Below are 16,977 nucleotides of genomic sequence, written 5' to 3' on the forward strand. Positions count from 1 at the left end.
CCCGTTTTTTGGGCTTTTTTGGCCCCTGCGGCTTATATAACGGTGCGGCTTATCTATGGATTTTTTCAAAAAACAAAAAAAAAAAAAAAAATCTCTCTTTTTTAGCACTCTTTCTAACTATAAATCCACTTCTGTTTTAATTTCCTCTCTTGCCCTCTTTTAACAACATAACATAACATAACATAACACAACACAACACAGGTGGTGTTGTGTTATGTTGTTTTGTTGAAATGTTAATAAATGGGAGCTTCCTCAAACAGCCATCTCTTTCCCGACAATCCCCTCTGTGCATGAAAAAAATACCATTAAAACACCCGCGGCTTATAGTCCGGTGCGGCTTATATATGTAAAAAACAGTCAACTTTGCAGGTGCGGCTTATACTCCGGTGCGGCTTATAGTGCGGAATTTACGGTACATATGAGGAATTTGACTTAGTGCAAGTATGCAGTATAGCGGTCTCATCAATAGTAGAAGACAAAAGCAATACAGAAAAACTAGAACGACCACAACGCGGATATATGCCTCCGCCAACAAGTGAGCAGTCGACATCCATGTCTGTCCAGACTTTGACGTTTGAGCCAAATGTGAAGAAATTCCGTCAAGGTGTTACTGAGATATGGCGTTACCGAGCTTGAAAATGGCATTCATGAGGTCACAGTGACCTTGACCTTTGACCACCAAAATGTAATCAGTTCATCCTTGAGTCCAAGTCGACGTTTGAGGCAAATTTGATGAAATTACGTCAAGGCGTTCCTCAGATATCGCGTTAACGAACATCGGATAGACGTACGTACGTATGTTAGAGATGCGTGGATGAGCTTTTATGCCATCCTAATCCGCGTGTATCCATGAACCGTCCGCCCGCCATAAATCCGCGCAAATTATTTCAGACTATTTATAGATCCGCGCCCGCCATGCACCCGACATTTCACAACGCTATAAAAGGAGCGAACTTACGGTTTCTGCTGCCGTTGGTGCGATCGCTGCAGTCCAAGACTCCAAATAAACTTCCATGCTGTATTATGTCCAGTCCACCACTTGCCCTCATGTAGCTTACTTGGCTAACGCTATAGCTTTAAGTTTAGTTTACTAAATTGCCTCTGTATGGGAAAATACGAACGCGTCTTCTCTTCAAACACGTCTTCAGCGGAGACTCCTTTTTGAGGGTGACATCAGTGACCATATATGGACTAAAAGTGGAGCCTAGCGACCTAGGACATGTTTTGTTTACGGCCGTGGGTCCTTTGGGGGATCTACAATAGGCGACTAAGAATGTGCCTGATGAAAAATGTAGCTTAAAATACGTTCATAGACTAGAGAACGTAATTCATATTATTTTTCCTCATTAATGATACATCGTTTCAACCGCCCGCAACCCATCCAACCCCTCCGCTATTAATCAGAATGTTTATTTTTATGACCCGGCCCGCCCGCGGGGCAGGATATCCACGGTCAGCGTGGTTATAACTGCGGCCCGCGCATCACTACGTACGTACGTACGTACGTACGTACGTACGTACGTACGTACGGACAACCCGAATGCATAATGCCTCCGGCCTGGCTATCACCGGCGGAGGCATAACAATTAGGGGTGGGAGAAAAAATCGATTCACCTAAGTATCGCGATTTTTAATGTCACGATTTTTTTAACCGATCTTTTATTCCAGAATCGATAATCGCATTTTTTCTGTTTATGTATGAAATGTTCCCACTTTCATCAATCACATATAGAGCGCTTCCCTCTGCTCCGTGGCTCATACAGCCAATCATGTACCTTGTTAGTACAAGTGACACGGAAACAGCCAATCATTTAACAGACAAACTCCGAGTGCACCCGCCCCATGACCCGCCCCCACTCACACACAGCAAATCATATCCCTTGATCCAGAGCCAGAGTCCCGACATCTCCTGGATGCAGCACTGTCGAGTTGCAGGAAAATAGACAGTTTGTGTTGTACTCTGAAAGGGTTTCCCCCCCCCTTGAATCAAATTGTACATTATCAGCTTTATTTTAGCATGCAAAAGTAGCGCGAGACCCATTCCTGGCTAATGATCGAGTCTCGCATTTTGGTCCTCCGCTGACGCCACTCGTTTGATCTCACCCGGCGTTACAAATAATTCGATGTGGTTGAGTTTCAATTCGTGTTAACGTAACGCAGCTCAATTCGCTTCTGTCAGCAGAGACAAAGTTGAACTGTTGGAAAGGTTTTACTTGTACTTTGGGACAGGAATAACTCATTGTGTCATCTATTGAGCACACAGCTTATGACTTTATGTCTTCTGCTTGGGCGGAGTCTTGATGCGTATATAAAACTGATATGGAGAAATGTACCGCATTTTCAGCGAGGCAAGGCTTTTTCTCGCCGAACCACCGGTGCGCGGACCCCAGCGCGGTCGCCCTCCAGCCCTACAGCCTGCATATTTGTAGTTAAGCAAGTCAAAGCAAAACCCAGGCTTTTCCACACCTCTGATTCACCTAACGTTAACACTACAACCCTGAAATACACGTTACCAAACATTTTTTTAGAAGGCTGGCAACGCTAGGCTGTCATCAAAGTAAAACGTCACCATGTCTGTAAATTACTGCTTGCAGTTGCACTCAGAGCATGTATGTGTGTGTGTGACAAATTAGACCTACCTGTGTGCCTTGAAAATAAGGTAGTTCAAAATAAAGTGGCTAAATGCAACCTTTTTCTTCTCATGTGTTTTTATTAATAAAAACAGGTCATTAAAATGATCAATAATTATCGATATAGACTGATATGAAAGATGTTGTATCAATATACTTTTTAACTATATCGCCCAGCCCTACTCATGATATAATATACAGTCTCTAGTGTATGATTAAACTTTTCCCATGTTCTAATCTAGTGTAAAAAAGCAAACAAACTGAAAAAAGAAAAGAAAAAAACAAAAATCGCAATAAATCGTAATATCGAATCGCAATAATCGTAGAATCGCAATACTTAAGAATCGCAATATATATCGAATCGGCACCCAAGTATCGTGATAGTATTGAATCGGGAGATAAGTGAATCGGCACAGCCCTAATAACCATCACATAAAAATTAAGGTGTAGTCCTTTAAAGTGACGTATAATGGGGGGGGGGGGGGGGCCCTTGGGTTGCCAAGCCAGCTGTGTTAATGGGACACTGGGGGGTGGGGTGATAAGTCCTTATTCGTGGGGGCTTTTGGGCCTCGTTGAAGAGGTGGATGGCAGTTGGGAAGACGCTGTTCTTGCGATGAGAGGTACTGGTTCTGACAGACCTCTGTCTCCTTTGAACGTAAAGTCTCACTAAGTCCGAGTTTACGCACTACTAAAAATATTTGGGTTGCACTAAGTGAAATAGTTAGAATGTAGGCATAAGTTAGAACTTAAATTTTACACCTACGTCTTACTAGGTGTAAAGTCCTCCGTAAAATAGCAGTTGGCACGGATTGCAACTTGGCACCGTGGCGCATCGTTGTTTTGCGTCCGCAACGTGCTCTCCGTGATCAATTATTACACCCTTTGATATATTTACGACTCACGCTTTTGTTTCCCACAAGCTGCAGCACTGCATACAAATTAAAATAACCGCAACAATTTAGCGAGGCAGGATGGTGGTAAATTAGCCTACAATACTGATGAGGGGCTCACAGATAAACGTTAACAGTAATATGAACCTAAATGAACGTTACTCAATAAGGTTCTCATTTGGTTAGTGTTGATGAAATATGAAAGCACTAACTTGCGGTGGGCAACATGTCCAACTGTTTTCATTCCACTTAATTAAACAACGGTAAATAAACACAGTTTCCACCGTGCTTTTCACTGATTGGCTACAGGAAGTGAAAACGTAATTTTCCGCGACACTATTTTGGTTAGTATGGACTTTAGGGTCTACTAGTTTAGATGTATCTTACGTCTCCATGGTGCAACTAAACAAAGACACAACTTTATTGTCAAACTAACTAGTTTGAACTAGTGTCCTCTAGAGAGAGAGTGGCGTCAGCGGAGGACCAAAATGCGAGACTCATTAGCCAATGAACAGCCAGGAATGGGTCTTGCGCTACTTTTGCATGCTAAAATAAAGCTGATAATGTACAATTTGATTCAAAGGATGAAAACCCCTTTCAAAGTACAACACAAACTGTCTATTTTGCTGCAACTCGACAGTGCTGCTTTTTTTACTCAAGAGTTCCACTTTCTACTTCTTGGAAAAAAACTGGTCCATTGGAGTGAATGGAGATGTCGGAACTCTTCTATTATATGGCTCTGGTTTGAACGTAGCAGTTAGTGTGGACTTTACACCCCAACTTAAGAGAGAACTTACGTTCAGCTGGTGCAACAGGCTGCAGATCTTTTATGAGTCGAATCTCAAATATGGGGGGGGGGGGGGGGGGATTACAAAAATAAGAATAGCTGACCCCCCTCTTTTCATCTCTCATTCATGCTTTAAAGCCCTAAAAAATAATAATAATGGTATTGGTGATCAGAAATGCATGGAACATATGATCTTTATTTTGAAAATACGGTTAGGTCTAGTGGAAGTTACTCATCTACACTTCTGGAAAATTGATCATCCAGGAAATAACAAGGAAGTGTTGTATTTCTCCCTGGGAGCGTCAGACTGACAACGGAGACCACCAGTGAGCCAAGGTAGATTAAGTCTCTTTTCTATAGTGAGTAAGGTGTTAAACACCATGATCTTTGAGTTGGTTGAAAAACTAAGTCTTTATTTTAAGTTATTTTGAAAATGAACTTCTTCATTAGTCAACCAGAGTTTACTATGGAAGTGAATGGGGGCAACATCATGCGCCCTGCATCTAATGTATTGGGTACCTGTGAGCATCACTGTAGGGCTACTGAGCTACTGAGCTGAGGTGTAAACCAGTGGTTCCCAACCATTTTTGTGTTATGTACCCCTTGAGCTGTTTTACCATGCCGAGTAGCCTACCCCCTCACTCATGTATGTCCATAATTATCCTCAAGTTGTTATATTAAACTTTTAGTAGGCCTCTCTACCACATCTCATTAAATGAAAATAATTTGAATGACTCCTCTTTAATAGCCTACAATTTTGACAGTTTTCAATTGGAAAAAGTTGCCAGTTTTTAGCATTTTGGAAATACATTGCAATCTTTTCCAAGCACCCCCTGCAAGCTGCTCAAGTACCCCTAGGGGTACACGTACCCCTGGTTGGGAATCACTACCAGTGCTAAGCTGTTTGTTAATGATCTGTTGATATGCAAATGCACACTAGCATAATGCTAAGTGGCTAGCCATTTATGGCTAATTTCCACCACATATAACAGCACAGTACAGCTCTACTCGACCTGGTCTTACTCGTCTCTACTTGATATAGACTCTGTTTCCATAGCAAGTTTACTCGCCTCCGCCCACACCTGGTCGTCATAACGACCGCATATCTGCCCTCCGCCAATAGCCGAAGTAGGCTATAACTAGGGATGCACGATATGGATTTTTTCAACCGATACGATAACCGATAAATATCTGCTTCTCCTGCCGATAACCGATACCGATAACCGATAATTATTATAATAAAAATAGATATATAATTTTTTGTTTTTGTTTTTAACCTGTATTTTATGCACACCTGGGGTTAAAAAAGGGTTAGGGTAGATGTATGGATGTAGTGAGCATAGCTCTGACCTAACCAAATCTAACTGACATCACTGTGAACGCAAAACAAAGAAAACTTTTGATATAATATGATTGTTTTAATAAAGTGTATCACTCAATTATAGTCAATACAAAAATAAAGGCTTTTATAGAACGGAAAGCCAAGCTGCTTAGTCTGCAGATAAAACACAATGACAAAAGGCATAGTAATTTAGACTCTTATTGTCATGTTACTGATCTGTTCAAATTTTGCATTGGTTCCAGTTCTCAGTGAATGAAGTGAAGCCCAATGAATGGGGCAGGCAATATAAACCATCTGTGTCGTTTCACTTTTGACTGAAAAATGCTGCCACCAGATTAAAGAAAAGACACGTATGTGATGTTGACTGACTAGGGGTGTCACAATATATCGTCCCACGAAATTTCGCGATAGTAAAACGTCACGATATGTATCGTTGAGATGAAATCTCATATCGCAAAAAAAAAAAAAAAAAAAAAAAAAATTCTTCCAAAAAATAGACTAAGAAACGTCTTTGTTTGTTGAAGTTCAATGTATGGAAAGTAGTTCAGTTGAACAAGTCTCTGAAGAGACACATGAGAAGTTATACAGGAGAGAAACCATTCAATTGAGTTTCTGGCAAAACTGTTTACTTGACAGGAAAAACTGAAGATGCATAAAAAATAGATTAAGAAAAGTCTTGTTGTTTGAGTTTGAAGAAAAACTGAAGATGCATAATGAGAATTTATACTGCTGAGAAACCTTTTAGTTTAAAGTAAATCTAAGTGACGGTGTAACTCATTCTATTTCAAGATAAGCCTTATCTCCAATCTCATGTTTTTTCTAGTTGTTATTGTAATAACAATTTCCCACAACAGCATGTTTTGTATTTGTGCATTTCAAATAAAATACTACTTTTCCAGTCATATATTGTCATTATTCAAGTTTAAAAAAATATTGTTAAAATCGTATCGTATCGTTATCGTGAACCCAGTATCGTGATACGTATCGTATCGTGAACTGAGTGTATCGTGACACCCCTATGACTGACTGATGCTTTTTATGTAGCCTAATGTGCGCGACTGCACCTTTGTTTTCATTATTGGCTATTAGATGGCTCTGTCCAGTAGCTAACGCTAACTAGCGCGGTTAGCTTAACGTTAGCAAGTGTTTTTTTTAGAGTTAAATACACAATCCCTGGATGTTTCATTTCGGGTAAAGGGGTTTCCATTAGTTTCTATAAGTTTACGGCAGCTCTGTGTATTAAGTGCTTTTGCGGGACTGTTTGATCACAAGCCACAGACTGTAAATGTCAGTTTGTCTGCCAAGCGGACGAGCGTGCAGGGTAGGCTGCGCTACGAGCTACAAAACTCGCTAACAAAAACAACACACATATCCGCTGCATCATCGCCAGCTTTGGTTTAACGTAATGCCAGTTTAGAGGTTTCCTCTCCTCTCGGAACCTGTGTGGGACATGGATTGCAAATTACAGTAGCTTTCTGATCATTATGAAACTGAAAAACAGCAACACGCTGGCAGCAGCCATGTTTGCGTCGCAGCTGTGATGTCACGGGTGTGCGACAACAAAGGCTTCGCTTCCGAGGCAAAAAATAAAGCATGATTATTATCGGATGATAATTTATCGGAAAAAGGCCATTATCGGAATATTAAATAATAACGCAAATGGCCATATTGGCCGATAATTTATCGGTCCGATAATTATCGTGCATCCCTAGCTATAACGTATAACAAAAAACGTATTAAAAATTAAATCCATACACAGAACTTTTAAACTGTTTATGAAATACTGGTGCCTCTAAATGACCTACATGGGCAAATGTGACAATCGGCCAGGAGAATGGATATCACTTTGTTGTTACTCAAACTCACATGCATGCGCTGCACGAGGGACGGGGGTTGCGCTACAGTGGCAATTCTCTCTCAAAACAATTGAAAACCAGAGCAAGGAGATCGATTTTATTTCACCAGAGCCGAAGGCAGCAACACAAAAGACTGATGGAAATAACATTAACAGAAGAGAAGGTAAGCCCCACTATACTGGTATCCAGCATTGACAGTCAGTAGATACAGTAAACACGATTCTGCCTAACCACCAATCAGCCGTCTGCAGTGTTTTCACGTCACGGTATGGTACCGTGTTCACAGCGCTGGAACCTCAACAAAGCAGGGACCAAAACTAGCACGACTCAACCCTCTCCTCAACCCTCCCTCACCTCCCCCACCATCCTCCCTCTCTGCTGATGATTTTGTAACCTTCTTTGCTAAGAAGGTAGATGACATCAGCTCTTCCTTCCCCCCTCCAGTCAATAGCTGCAACACTCTCGACTCCAACTCTCTGACCCTTGCTACAGGACTTACCTCCTTCTCTCCCCTCTCCTCCGAAGAGGTCCTTAAGCTTGTCAGGTCTAACCGTGCCACCTCCTGCCCCCTTGATCCTATCCCTTCCTCTCTTCTCCAATCCATCTCCACTGATATAGCTCCCTTCCTCACTACCCTTATCAACTCCTCTCTATCCTCTGGTCTTGTGCCAGCTCCTCTAAAGACTGCTAGAGTCAAGCCACTCCTTAAGAAACCCTCCCTTGACCCTACTGCCATCCAGAACTACCGTCCTGTCTCTCTTCTCTCATTAATTTCCAAAACCCTTGAACGGGCAGCTTCCGAACAACTTTCTCTCTATCTCTCCCAGAATGACCTACTAGATCCTCTACAATCGGGCTACAAGGCTTCTCACTCTACTGAGACGGCTCTCCTTTCAGTCACTGAGGCCCTACACACTGCTAAGGCCTCATCCCTCTCCTCTGTCCTTGTCCTCCTTGACTTTTCTGCAGCTTTTGATACAGTGAATCACCAGATTATTCTCTCTACTCTCTCTGATCTAGGCATCTCAGGATCTGCACTCTCCTGGTTTGCCTCCTATCTCTCTAACCGCTCACACCAGGTTATATGGCGAGGATCCACAGGTGTGCCCCAGGGCTCAGTCCTGGGCCCCTTGCTATTCCTTCTCTATGTCAGATCTCTTGGCCATGTGATCTCATCTGATGGCTTCTCTTATCACTGCTATGCTGACGACACTCAGCTCTACCTTTCCCCCCCCCCCAGACACCCAAATCGAGGCACGTATCGCTGCATGCCTCAAAGACATTGGTGCTTGGATGTCTGCCCACCATCTCAAGCTGAATCTTGGTAAGACAGAGCTACTCTTCCTCCCCGGGAAAGACTGTCCCCTCGCCGATCTTTCTATCCATTGACTACTACGGTGTTTCCCTCTCAAACAGCTAAGAACCTTGGAGTGATCCTTGACAATCAGCCAACCCAGCCTACATTGCAGCAACTGCCCGCTCCTGTAGGTTCTCCCTGTACAACATCCGCAAAATCCGTCCGTTTCTCACAAGGGAAGCAACACAACTCCTGGTCCAGGCACTGGTCATCTCTCGCCTGGACTACTGCAATGTTCTTCTGGCTGGGCTACCTGCTGCAGCCATCCGACCGCTTCAGCTCATTCAGAACGCTGCAGCCCGTCTGGTATTCAACCAACCCAAATTCTCTCATGTCACTCCCCTCTTCCGGGGACCTTCACTGGCTTCCCATCTCGGCACGCATTCAATTCAAAACACTGGTTCTGGCCTACAGGGCAGTACACCAGACAGCCCCCCTGTACTTACAATCTATGGTCAGGCTCCAAATCTCTCACCGTTCCCTCCGCTCCTCCACCAGTGCAGGACACCTCGCCCCTCCTCCACTACGGGGGCTCAAAAGTCGCTCATCCCGTTCGCGACTCTTCTCGTCCCTGGCACCTCAATGGTGGAACGAGCTTCCACCTTCGGTCAGGACGGCCGAATCACTGCCGATCTTTCGGAAAAGACTAAAGACACACCTGTTCAGGCTCCATCTGGGCCCTTCTTGAACTAACTTCTTTCTCTCTTAAAAAAAAAAAAAACTAACCTGAACTAAACTTGTACAACTGTTCCTTCAGAAGTTGTAGTTGTCATAGACTGTGTTGCATAGTTGATTGCTCTATTGCTGACAAAAATGTGTTATTGTAAGTCGCTTTGGATAAAAGCGTCTGCCAAATGACGTAATGTAATGTAATGTAAATGTAACCCTGACTCAACCCGGGCTGTCCACGTTTTTGATCGGTGGAATGAGACAAAAAAGTGAGACGAGCTGGGCGGGGCCGCGCTGATACCAGCGGTGGAAATGGGCCATTAGGTAATATGTGAAATGGTAGCCTATGTTTAGAATAGCCACTGATATGCCTGTTGCAGTGTTACTTGCTATGTGTGAAGGTTAGCTTTATTCATGGTTGCCATACAGTTTATAAAGTTACTTCTTTGTTACCTCATTAACCTCAAGTCACTCTTAGATTATTGTTTTATTTATTTTGTGTGGAGGTGGAGAACAGATGAACTGTGAGAAGAAGCTGTATCTGCTAAGAAGTACACACAGACACACACACACACAGAAGAAGAAGAAGAAGAAGAAGAAGAAGAAGAAGAAGAAGAAGAAGAAGAAGAAGAAGAAGAAGAAGAGTGAATCTGACAAATTGATGAAGCTTTAATAAAAGTATTTTTTTTCAACAGGTCCCTCAGTATTTAATTATAATTTAGATGAGTTTGTGTGTAGTGTATAGTTCAGGTTGTGTTTGTAGGTATCATTTTGGCCTGAAATTCGCTTGGCAGTGTGCCGCGACGCTATCAGGGCCCCTGGGCTAAGCCCCCAATGTCTTCAGACCCTAGAGACGCCCCTGGTGTACAGTACCTGTTGGTTGACGCGGCAGTGTGACTGTCCGTGGTGGATGAGGATGCGGACGATGTCCACGTCTCCCCGCCAGGCGGCCAGATGCAGGGGGAAGCAGCCTTTACTGTCGGCCATGTTGGCCGAGGCCTCGAACTGCAGCAGCTTCAGTACCACCTCCCTGACAGAGAGACATCAATTAAACAAGAGTTTCCTTTTTGGTACACATTTAGTGCTAGCGTCATTCCGCCTTCAGTGCGCCTTCAGTCAGTCAGCCTTCTCAACTATAGCCACACATGAATGGAATGTTATACCAGCCCATATCAGAGAACTTACCACCCACAGGTCTTTTTCCAGAGCATTAAGGACATGGTTACTAAGTCACCAAATCTGCCCACATTAGCTTAGGAAACCATTCTGTGTGCCCCATTGTGTTATGCTGCACATGTCTGCATGTCCTCATATGGTGCTGCTGTCTCCTGTCGCAGATGGCAGATGTAAACTAGCCCCTGGGCTAACTCTGGCATATTTATGGTGTTTGTTAACACACACTGTTTATTAATATGCACTGTCCCTGTGAAATAAATAAATAAATGAAAAATGAAAATGAAATTAAATGTCTCTGACAGCTAAATGGATTCAAAATTTTGCAAGGCAATATGGAAGGGAACACTTTTATTCATCCCTTAAACAGATCCTATTCTTTGACCTGGTTGTATTTCAAGTGATGAAACAAATTGGTTGCATTCAATAGCGTTCATAGTCTGTGCCATTTTCAAACACTGTTTGCACTTAACTTTGTTAGCTTTGTTCAGCATCACATTTGCCAAAGACAAAATGTGCCTAAATAACCGACACAGAATCATTTTTCAGTACCAGGTCTTCCTTATTTTCTTCTGTTTTTTTAATCAAGTTTCCCCTCCCAGCCCCCCCACCCCTCCTTTTCTCCCCAATTATATTTGGTCAATTCCCCCTGCTGTCCCGGTCATTGCTCCACCCGCTCTGCCAATCTGGGGAGAGATGTAGACTAGCACATGCTTCCTCCGATACATGTGCAGTTACCTGCCGCTTCTTTTCATACAACAGCAAGGAGTTTCACCAGCAGGATGTAGCATGGGGGAGGATCATGTTACTCCCCCCAGCCGCCCTCCCTGCTGACCGACCAGAGGAGGCGCTACTGCAACGACCAGGACTTATACCTCATCGACTTCCCTTCCCAACTCGCGTACACTGCCAATTGTGTTCGTAGGAAGGTCTGACCAAGCTGGAAGTACCGTCGGGAATTTAAGGTCTCCGCAATAGTGATGCGCGAGTCAGGTTTTTTTAAGGCCCGCCCCAACCCAACCCGTCATTGGAGGCAGCCCGCCCCGCCCAGCCCGTTAAAATATCTGAAAGTTCCGAACCCAGCCCAACCCAGCAGCCCGCAATGGCCAATTTAATGTAAGTCTCCGGACTCAGGAGGAGCACAGCAGAGCTTCCAATGTGTGAAAAGTAGCTAATAACGCTGTCTCTCTCCCCCCTCTCTCTCTCACTCACACACACACACACACACACACACACACACAGACACTCACATGCTGCCTGCGCGACAACAGTTGTAGCCTACTGCTCTGGATGAGTTGTGCAGCTGCTTTCATGTCTGTGTTTCTTCAATTAATCCATGGTCTTCAGATACACTTCCCCAAAGTGCGGATGGCGTGACCGCAGTGTTTCAAATGGAGGTAGCAGGTATAGAGGTAGGCACTAGGCAGGCTACAGAAACAGTTCTTATTCTTCCCCATTTCTTTTAATTGCCTCATGCGCTCTCAATTGGCCATGTTGCAGTAGTAGGCTACTAAACGTAGTAGTGCAGCAGGTGCGCACATGGCTTGCAGATACGGCTAGACTCGCTGTCTGATTTCTTTTAATTACCTCATGCGCTCTCAATTGTTCACAATCACAGCCTATACTCACGTTGCAGTAAATTTGACAAATAGATCACAGTCGAGTCCACAACAGCAAATCTGCGGTGGCATTAGTTTTATGGACACTTCAAATAATAATTACAGCGAATAATCCTTCCAAAATGTTTGTTTTGAGAGCACATAGGCTACCTCATTGAAGAGTTTCTTTACTCCATGTAGGCTAGAGAGTGCAGCAGGAGTCTGTCTGATTGTGTGTACCTACGTGTGAGAGAGAGTTCACGTCTTTAAGGTTAATTACTCTGCGTGTTTCACTGCTCTAAATTATTTAATAATGTTGCTTTGTCATGTTCTGAGCCTGCCCCGCCCGCACCCGCGATATTTTCATAATTTGCCAACCCAGCCCGCCTGCGGGGCGGCCCAGCCCGCGGGACCCAACGGGTTCTGGGTGACCCGCACATCACTAGTAGGCAAGTGCTTTTATCTCTACACCCAGTCTTCCTTATTTTCAACAGACTTGTTCTTCCCCGAGTTGTGTTTAGCATTTGCAGTCATGTCAGGTCTTACTGTCTACAGTGAAGAAGAGTAGGATAGCGAGGCTATTAAATAAAGCACCAGAAGGCTAGAAGAGGCGGATGTACATGGAGCGGATGTGACTATATACTGCAGTTTTCCTCAAGAGCACAGTGCGAGCAGCGGGGGAAGCCTTTACTGAACATACCGCCAGGAGAAAAATCAGGTTGGCGAGACATTCATGACATGTGGGTGCATTCTCAGCCCGGCCTGCGGGGAGGAGGGAGAGCAAGTGGAGTTGAGCAGTCACCGAGGATGTAATTGCTTCCATGTTGCCCGCTAATAAAGCAAGCTCCATTACATAAACAGATAAGGTGACAAATCACTGTGCCAGGTTTTGTGCTGAGCATTCATGTAGCTGCTGCCGGGGGTCGGGGTAACGCCTGAGGGCCGGAGTAACGCTTGGGGGCTGGGGTAACACCTGAGGGCCGGAGTAACGCCTGGGGGTCGGGGTAACGCCTGGGAGCCGGAGTAACGCCTGGGGTCGGGGTAACGCCTGGGGCCGGGGTAACACCTGAGGGCTGGGGTAAAGCCTGGGGGTCGGGGTAACGCCTGGGGCCGGGGTAACACCTGAGGGCTGGGGTAAAGCCTGGGGGCTGGGGTAACGCCTGGGGGCTGGGGTAACGCCTGGGGGCTCGGGTAACACCTGGGGGCCGGGGTAAAGCCTGGGGACTGGGGTAACGCCTTGGGGCTGGGGTAAAGCCTGGGGGTCGGGGTAACGCCTGGGAGCCGGAGTAACGCCTGGGGTCGGGGTAACGCCTGGGGCCGGGGTAACACCTGAGGGCTGGGGTAAAGCCTGGGGGTCGGGGTAACGCCTGGGGCCGGGGTAACACCTGAGGGCTGGGGTAAAGCCTGGGGGCTGGGGTAACGCCTGGGGGCTGGGGTAACGCCTGGGGGCTCGGGTAACACCTGGGGGCCGGGGTAAAGCCTGGGGACTGGGGTAACGCCTTGGGGCTGGGGTAAAGCCTGGGGGCTGGGGTAAAGCCTGGGGGTGGGGTAACGCCTGGGGGCTGGGGTAACGCCTGGGGGCTGGGGTAACGCCTGGGGGCTGGGGTAATGCCTGGGGGCTGGGGTAACGCCTGGGGGCCGGGGTAATGCCTGGGGGCTGGGGTAACGCCTGGAGGCCGGGGTAATGCCTGGGGGCTGGGGTAATGCCTGGGGGCTGAAGTAACGCCTGGCGGCCGGGGTAACGCCTGGGGGCCGCGGTAACGCCTGGGGCCTGGGGTAACGCCTGGGGGCTGGGGTAATGCCTGCGGGCTGGGGTAACGCCTGGGGGCCGGGGTAATGCCTGGGGGCTGGGGTAACGCCTGGAGGCCGGGGTAATGCCTGGGGGCTGGGGTAACGCCTGGAGATATTCCCTTCATATTGAGAAGTCAGCGGCTGAAGTTGTCACTGCTCTCTGAAGAGGAAAGGTGAGGCACTTCATTTGCATTCAGAATGTCAGAGTGAAGTGGAGGGAGGAGAGAGGAGGGCACAACCTCTCACAGGAACAAGGCTGAACGCAGCACTCAGACACTTAATGAACTGCATTGTTAATGTCAATAATTTATTGGATTTTTCTATAATTTACTCTGCTTTTAAATGGCAGTTAAATAAATAGTAGAGTATTCGAAAGTTCAAAAGTTCTTGGTGGTTAGATTCACCCTGCACGGATGACCAAACAGCCTGTTTTTAGTAGGGTAAAAAAAGAAAAGAAAATCACACATAAGAGATTCGAAGCCAGCCTCAATAACAAATCTCTGACGACAGCTCTGTCGCCAAGTGTCTCCGGTCTATATTTTAATTGCCAGTTCTCTCCTTCTTCTCTGCCACCTAAACGTTAAATCACTCCTGTGCAGACTTACACTGGCGTCCTAATTTTCACTCTGAGGCTGCATTTCTCTCTCTGCCTCCTCTCCTTTCCATTTCTCTGTCTGCCTCCTCTCCTTTCCATTTCTCTGTCTCTGCCTCCTCTCCTTTCCATTTCTCTGTCTCTGCCTCCTCTCCTTTCCATTTCTCTGTCTGCCTCCTCTCCTTTCCATTTCTCTGTCTGCCTCCTCTCCTTTCCATTTCTCTGTCTGCCTCCTCTCCTTTCCATTTCTCTGTCTGCCTCCTCTCCTTTCCATTTCTCTGTCTCTGCCTCCTCTCCTTTCCATTTCTCTGTCTGCCTCCTCTCCTTTCCATTTCTCTGTCTGCCTCCTCTCCTTTCCATTTCTCTGTCTGCCTCCTCTCCTTTCCATTTCTCTGTCTCTGCCTCCTCTCCTTTCCATTTCTCTGTCTGCCTCCTCTCCTTTCCAGTTGATCTAAAGGAGGGAATCCACATCATTGCCCTCAAAACACAGTGCTAATCCTTCAATTCAGCTGAACTGGGATACCGGTCAGAGACGTTGGAAATCCACACTGTGGAAGGGATTTCTTTATTATTATAATTTTTTTCTGATTTCCCCCCAATTTTCTCCCCAATTATACTTGGCCAATTTATCCCCATTGGCTGCCCCGCTCGCTGCTCCACCGCCCTCCCGTGAACACACATGATTTATCAGCAGGCCCTTGTTGCCTATGAGTAGACAATATTTCAAGACCCTGGTGCAAAGTCAACGCCAGTTTTAACATGTCAACACTACTATATACTGTATTTATAGTACTGTATGTGCTGTCATCATGACAAATCCATCATCTAATGTTGGTGACTGTGATGATTTCACTTCATTTGAAGTTTTACATGGTCCTCTATGGGTTTAGAAAATCCTACAACCCTTAGGCTAGTTTTGGAACTTTTCAACTTTTGAAGTTGATTTATCGGGCATGCAAGGATTTCCAGGACAACAATATATGCAAATCTGCAGTTGTACTGTACATACACATACACATGTATGTGCACAAAACAATTATTTCCCCTGTTTTCTCCTCAATTGTACTTGGCCAATTCCCCGCTAAGGTGTCCTGGTTGTTGCTCCACCCCCTGGGCTGATCTGGGGAGAGTTAAAGCTAATTTATACTAACTGCGGAGTGTCCGGTGTTCGTGGAGCGGAGGCTCTGTGCGTTGAGCGCGACGCTCCGCACAGCCTCTGCGGAGGGACTGCACGGAGCTCCGCGCTCCTCTCAAAAAATTTAACTCCGCGGAGCCCGCCGCGAGCTCGTGCAGTCAATTCCGAGGCTATGATTGGCTAATGTTTGCTATGGTTTGTATAGGGAAGAAGCCTCCACAAACTGACCAAGTGACCGGCGAAATCAGTGCAAAATGAACGGGTTTGAGCATCGCCTGGCACGAGCAACTGGAACTCCCCCTCTCGCAGCCTCGATTCATTTAACGGCCTGACAGACCATCTCCTCCTGCGCGTTTGGCTTCTCTTTAACAGCGCCAAACACAACAATTCTTCCTCCTCTTCATCATCAACCTCTTCTTCCATGATCGCATCCATCAATCCATGGTCCATAATAAAAAATAAAAAAAGTATGAATAGCCTACAATTTACTACGTCAATAAAAACTTGATTTGAGATCGAAAAAATGTAATGCAAAGCACAAAAACAAGAAGACAACAAACTTACTTGCTAAAAACAAACTGAAAATAGCCTACAATTGCACTAGGATTGATTATTCGCCGATATAAATCAGGATCACACACGGAAGAACTGATGTGACATTTGCATTCCTGCTAAAAACACAACGGGAGCCTGGAGGGGGATTCTCCGCTCTCTGCAGACGCTGCACTGCTACCGCATTTACCATAAAAGGATGTGCCTCTGCGGAGAGAACGGTCTTGCCGTGAAAACCGCGGACACCGGACACTCCGCAGTCAGTATAAATTTGCTTTTACGCCCCCTACACATGATCTGTGGTAAAACAGCTCTGCGCTCGCTGTCTCGTTGTTTTCCTATGGGGAGAGCGTTGCTGCTCCACTAGGCGGCAGCTCTACCCTTGGCACTTGGCACAGCTTGATTTGGACGCTTCAAAATATCTCAACGCTGACCTACTTGTCGCTGACCTTTCATGAGCGCAACCAATCAGATGAGGAAAAGAAGATAACCGCTGCTCACACTGTCGCTCCTCGCCTCTTGTCCTGCAGATTTGCACTCCGCTCTACCTCGCATTGAGAAAAGTGCAGACCGCTTAAGGTGCGTTCACACCGACCTATTAAAGT

At 45.8% G+C, this 16,977-nt stretch overlaps 1 protein-coding gene across 2 annotated transcripts in view; it reads right to left on the reverse strand.

Annotated features, from left to right (window-relative positions):
• The window catches only part of anks1b (ankyrin repeat and sterile alpha motif domain containing 1B), a gene marked incomplete at its 5' end in the record, with an annotated part of 585,526 nt that overhangs the window by 408,080 nt on the left and 160,469 nt on the right, over nt 1–16,977 (reverse strand). For both annotated transcript variants that reach the window (XM_083655335.1, XM_083655334.1), the window contains one exon: nt 10,405–10,561. In XM_083655335.1, the coding sequence (XP_083511461.1) occupies nt 10,405–10,561 (157 nt within the window). The remainder of the gene's footprint in view (nt 1–10,404; nt 10,562–16,977) is intronic.

Source organism: Poromitra crassiceps (genome assembly GCF_964638095.1).
Source record: "Poromitra crassiceps genome assembly, chromosome: 2".
Taxonomy (NCBI): domain Eukaryota; kingdom Metazoa; phylum Chordata; class Actinopteri; order Beryciformes; family Melamphaidae; genus Poromitra; species Poromitra crassiceps.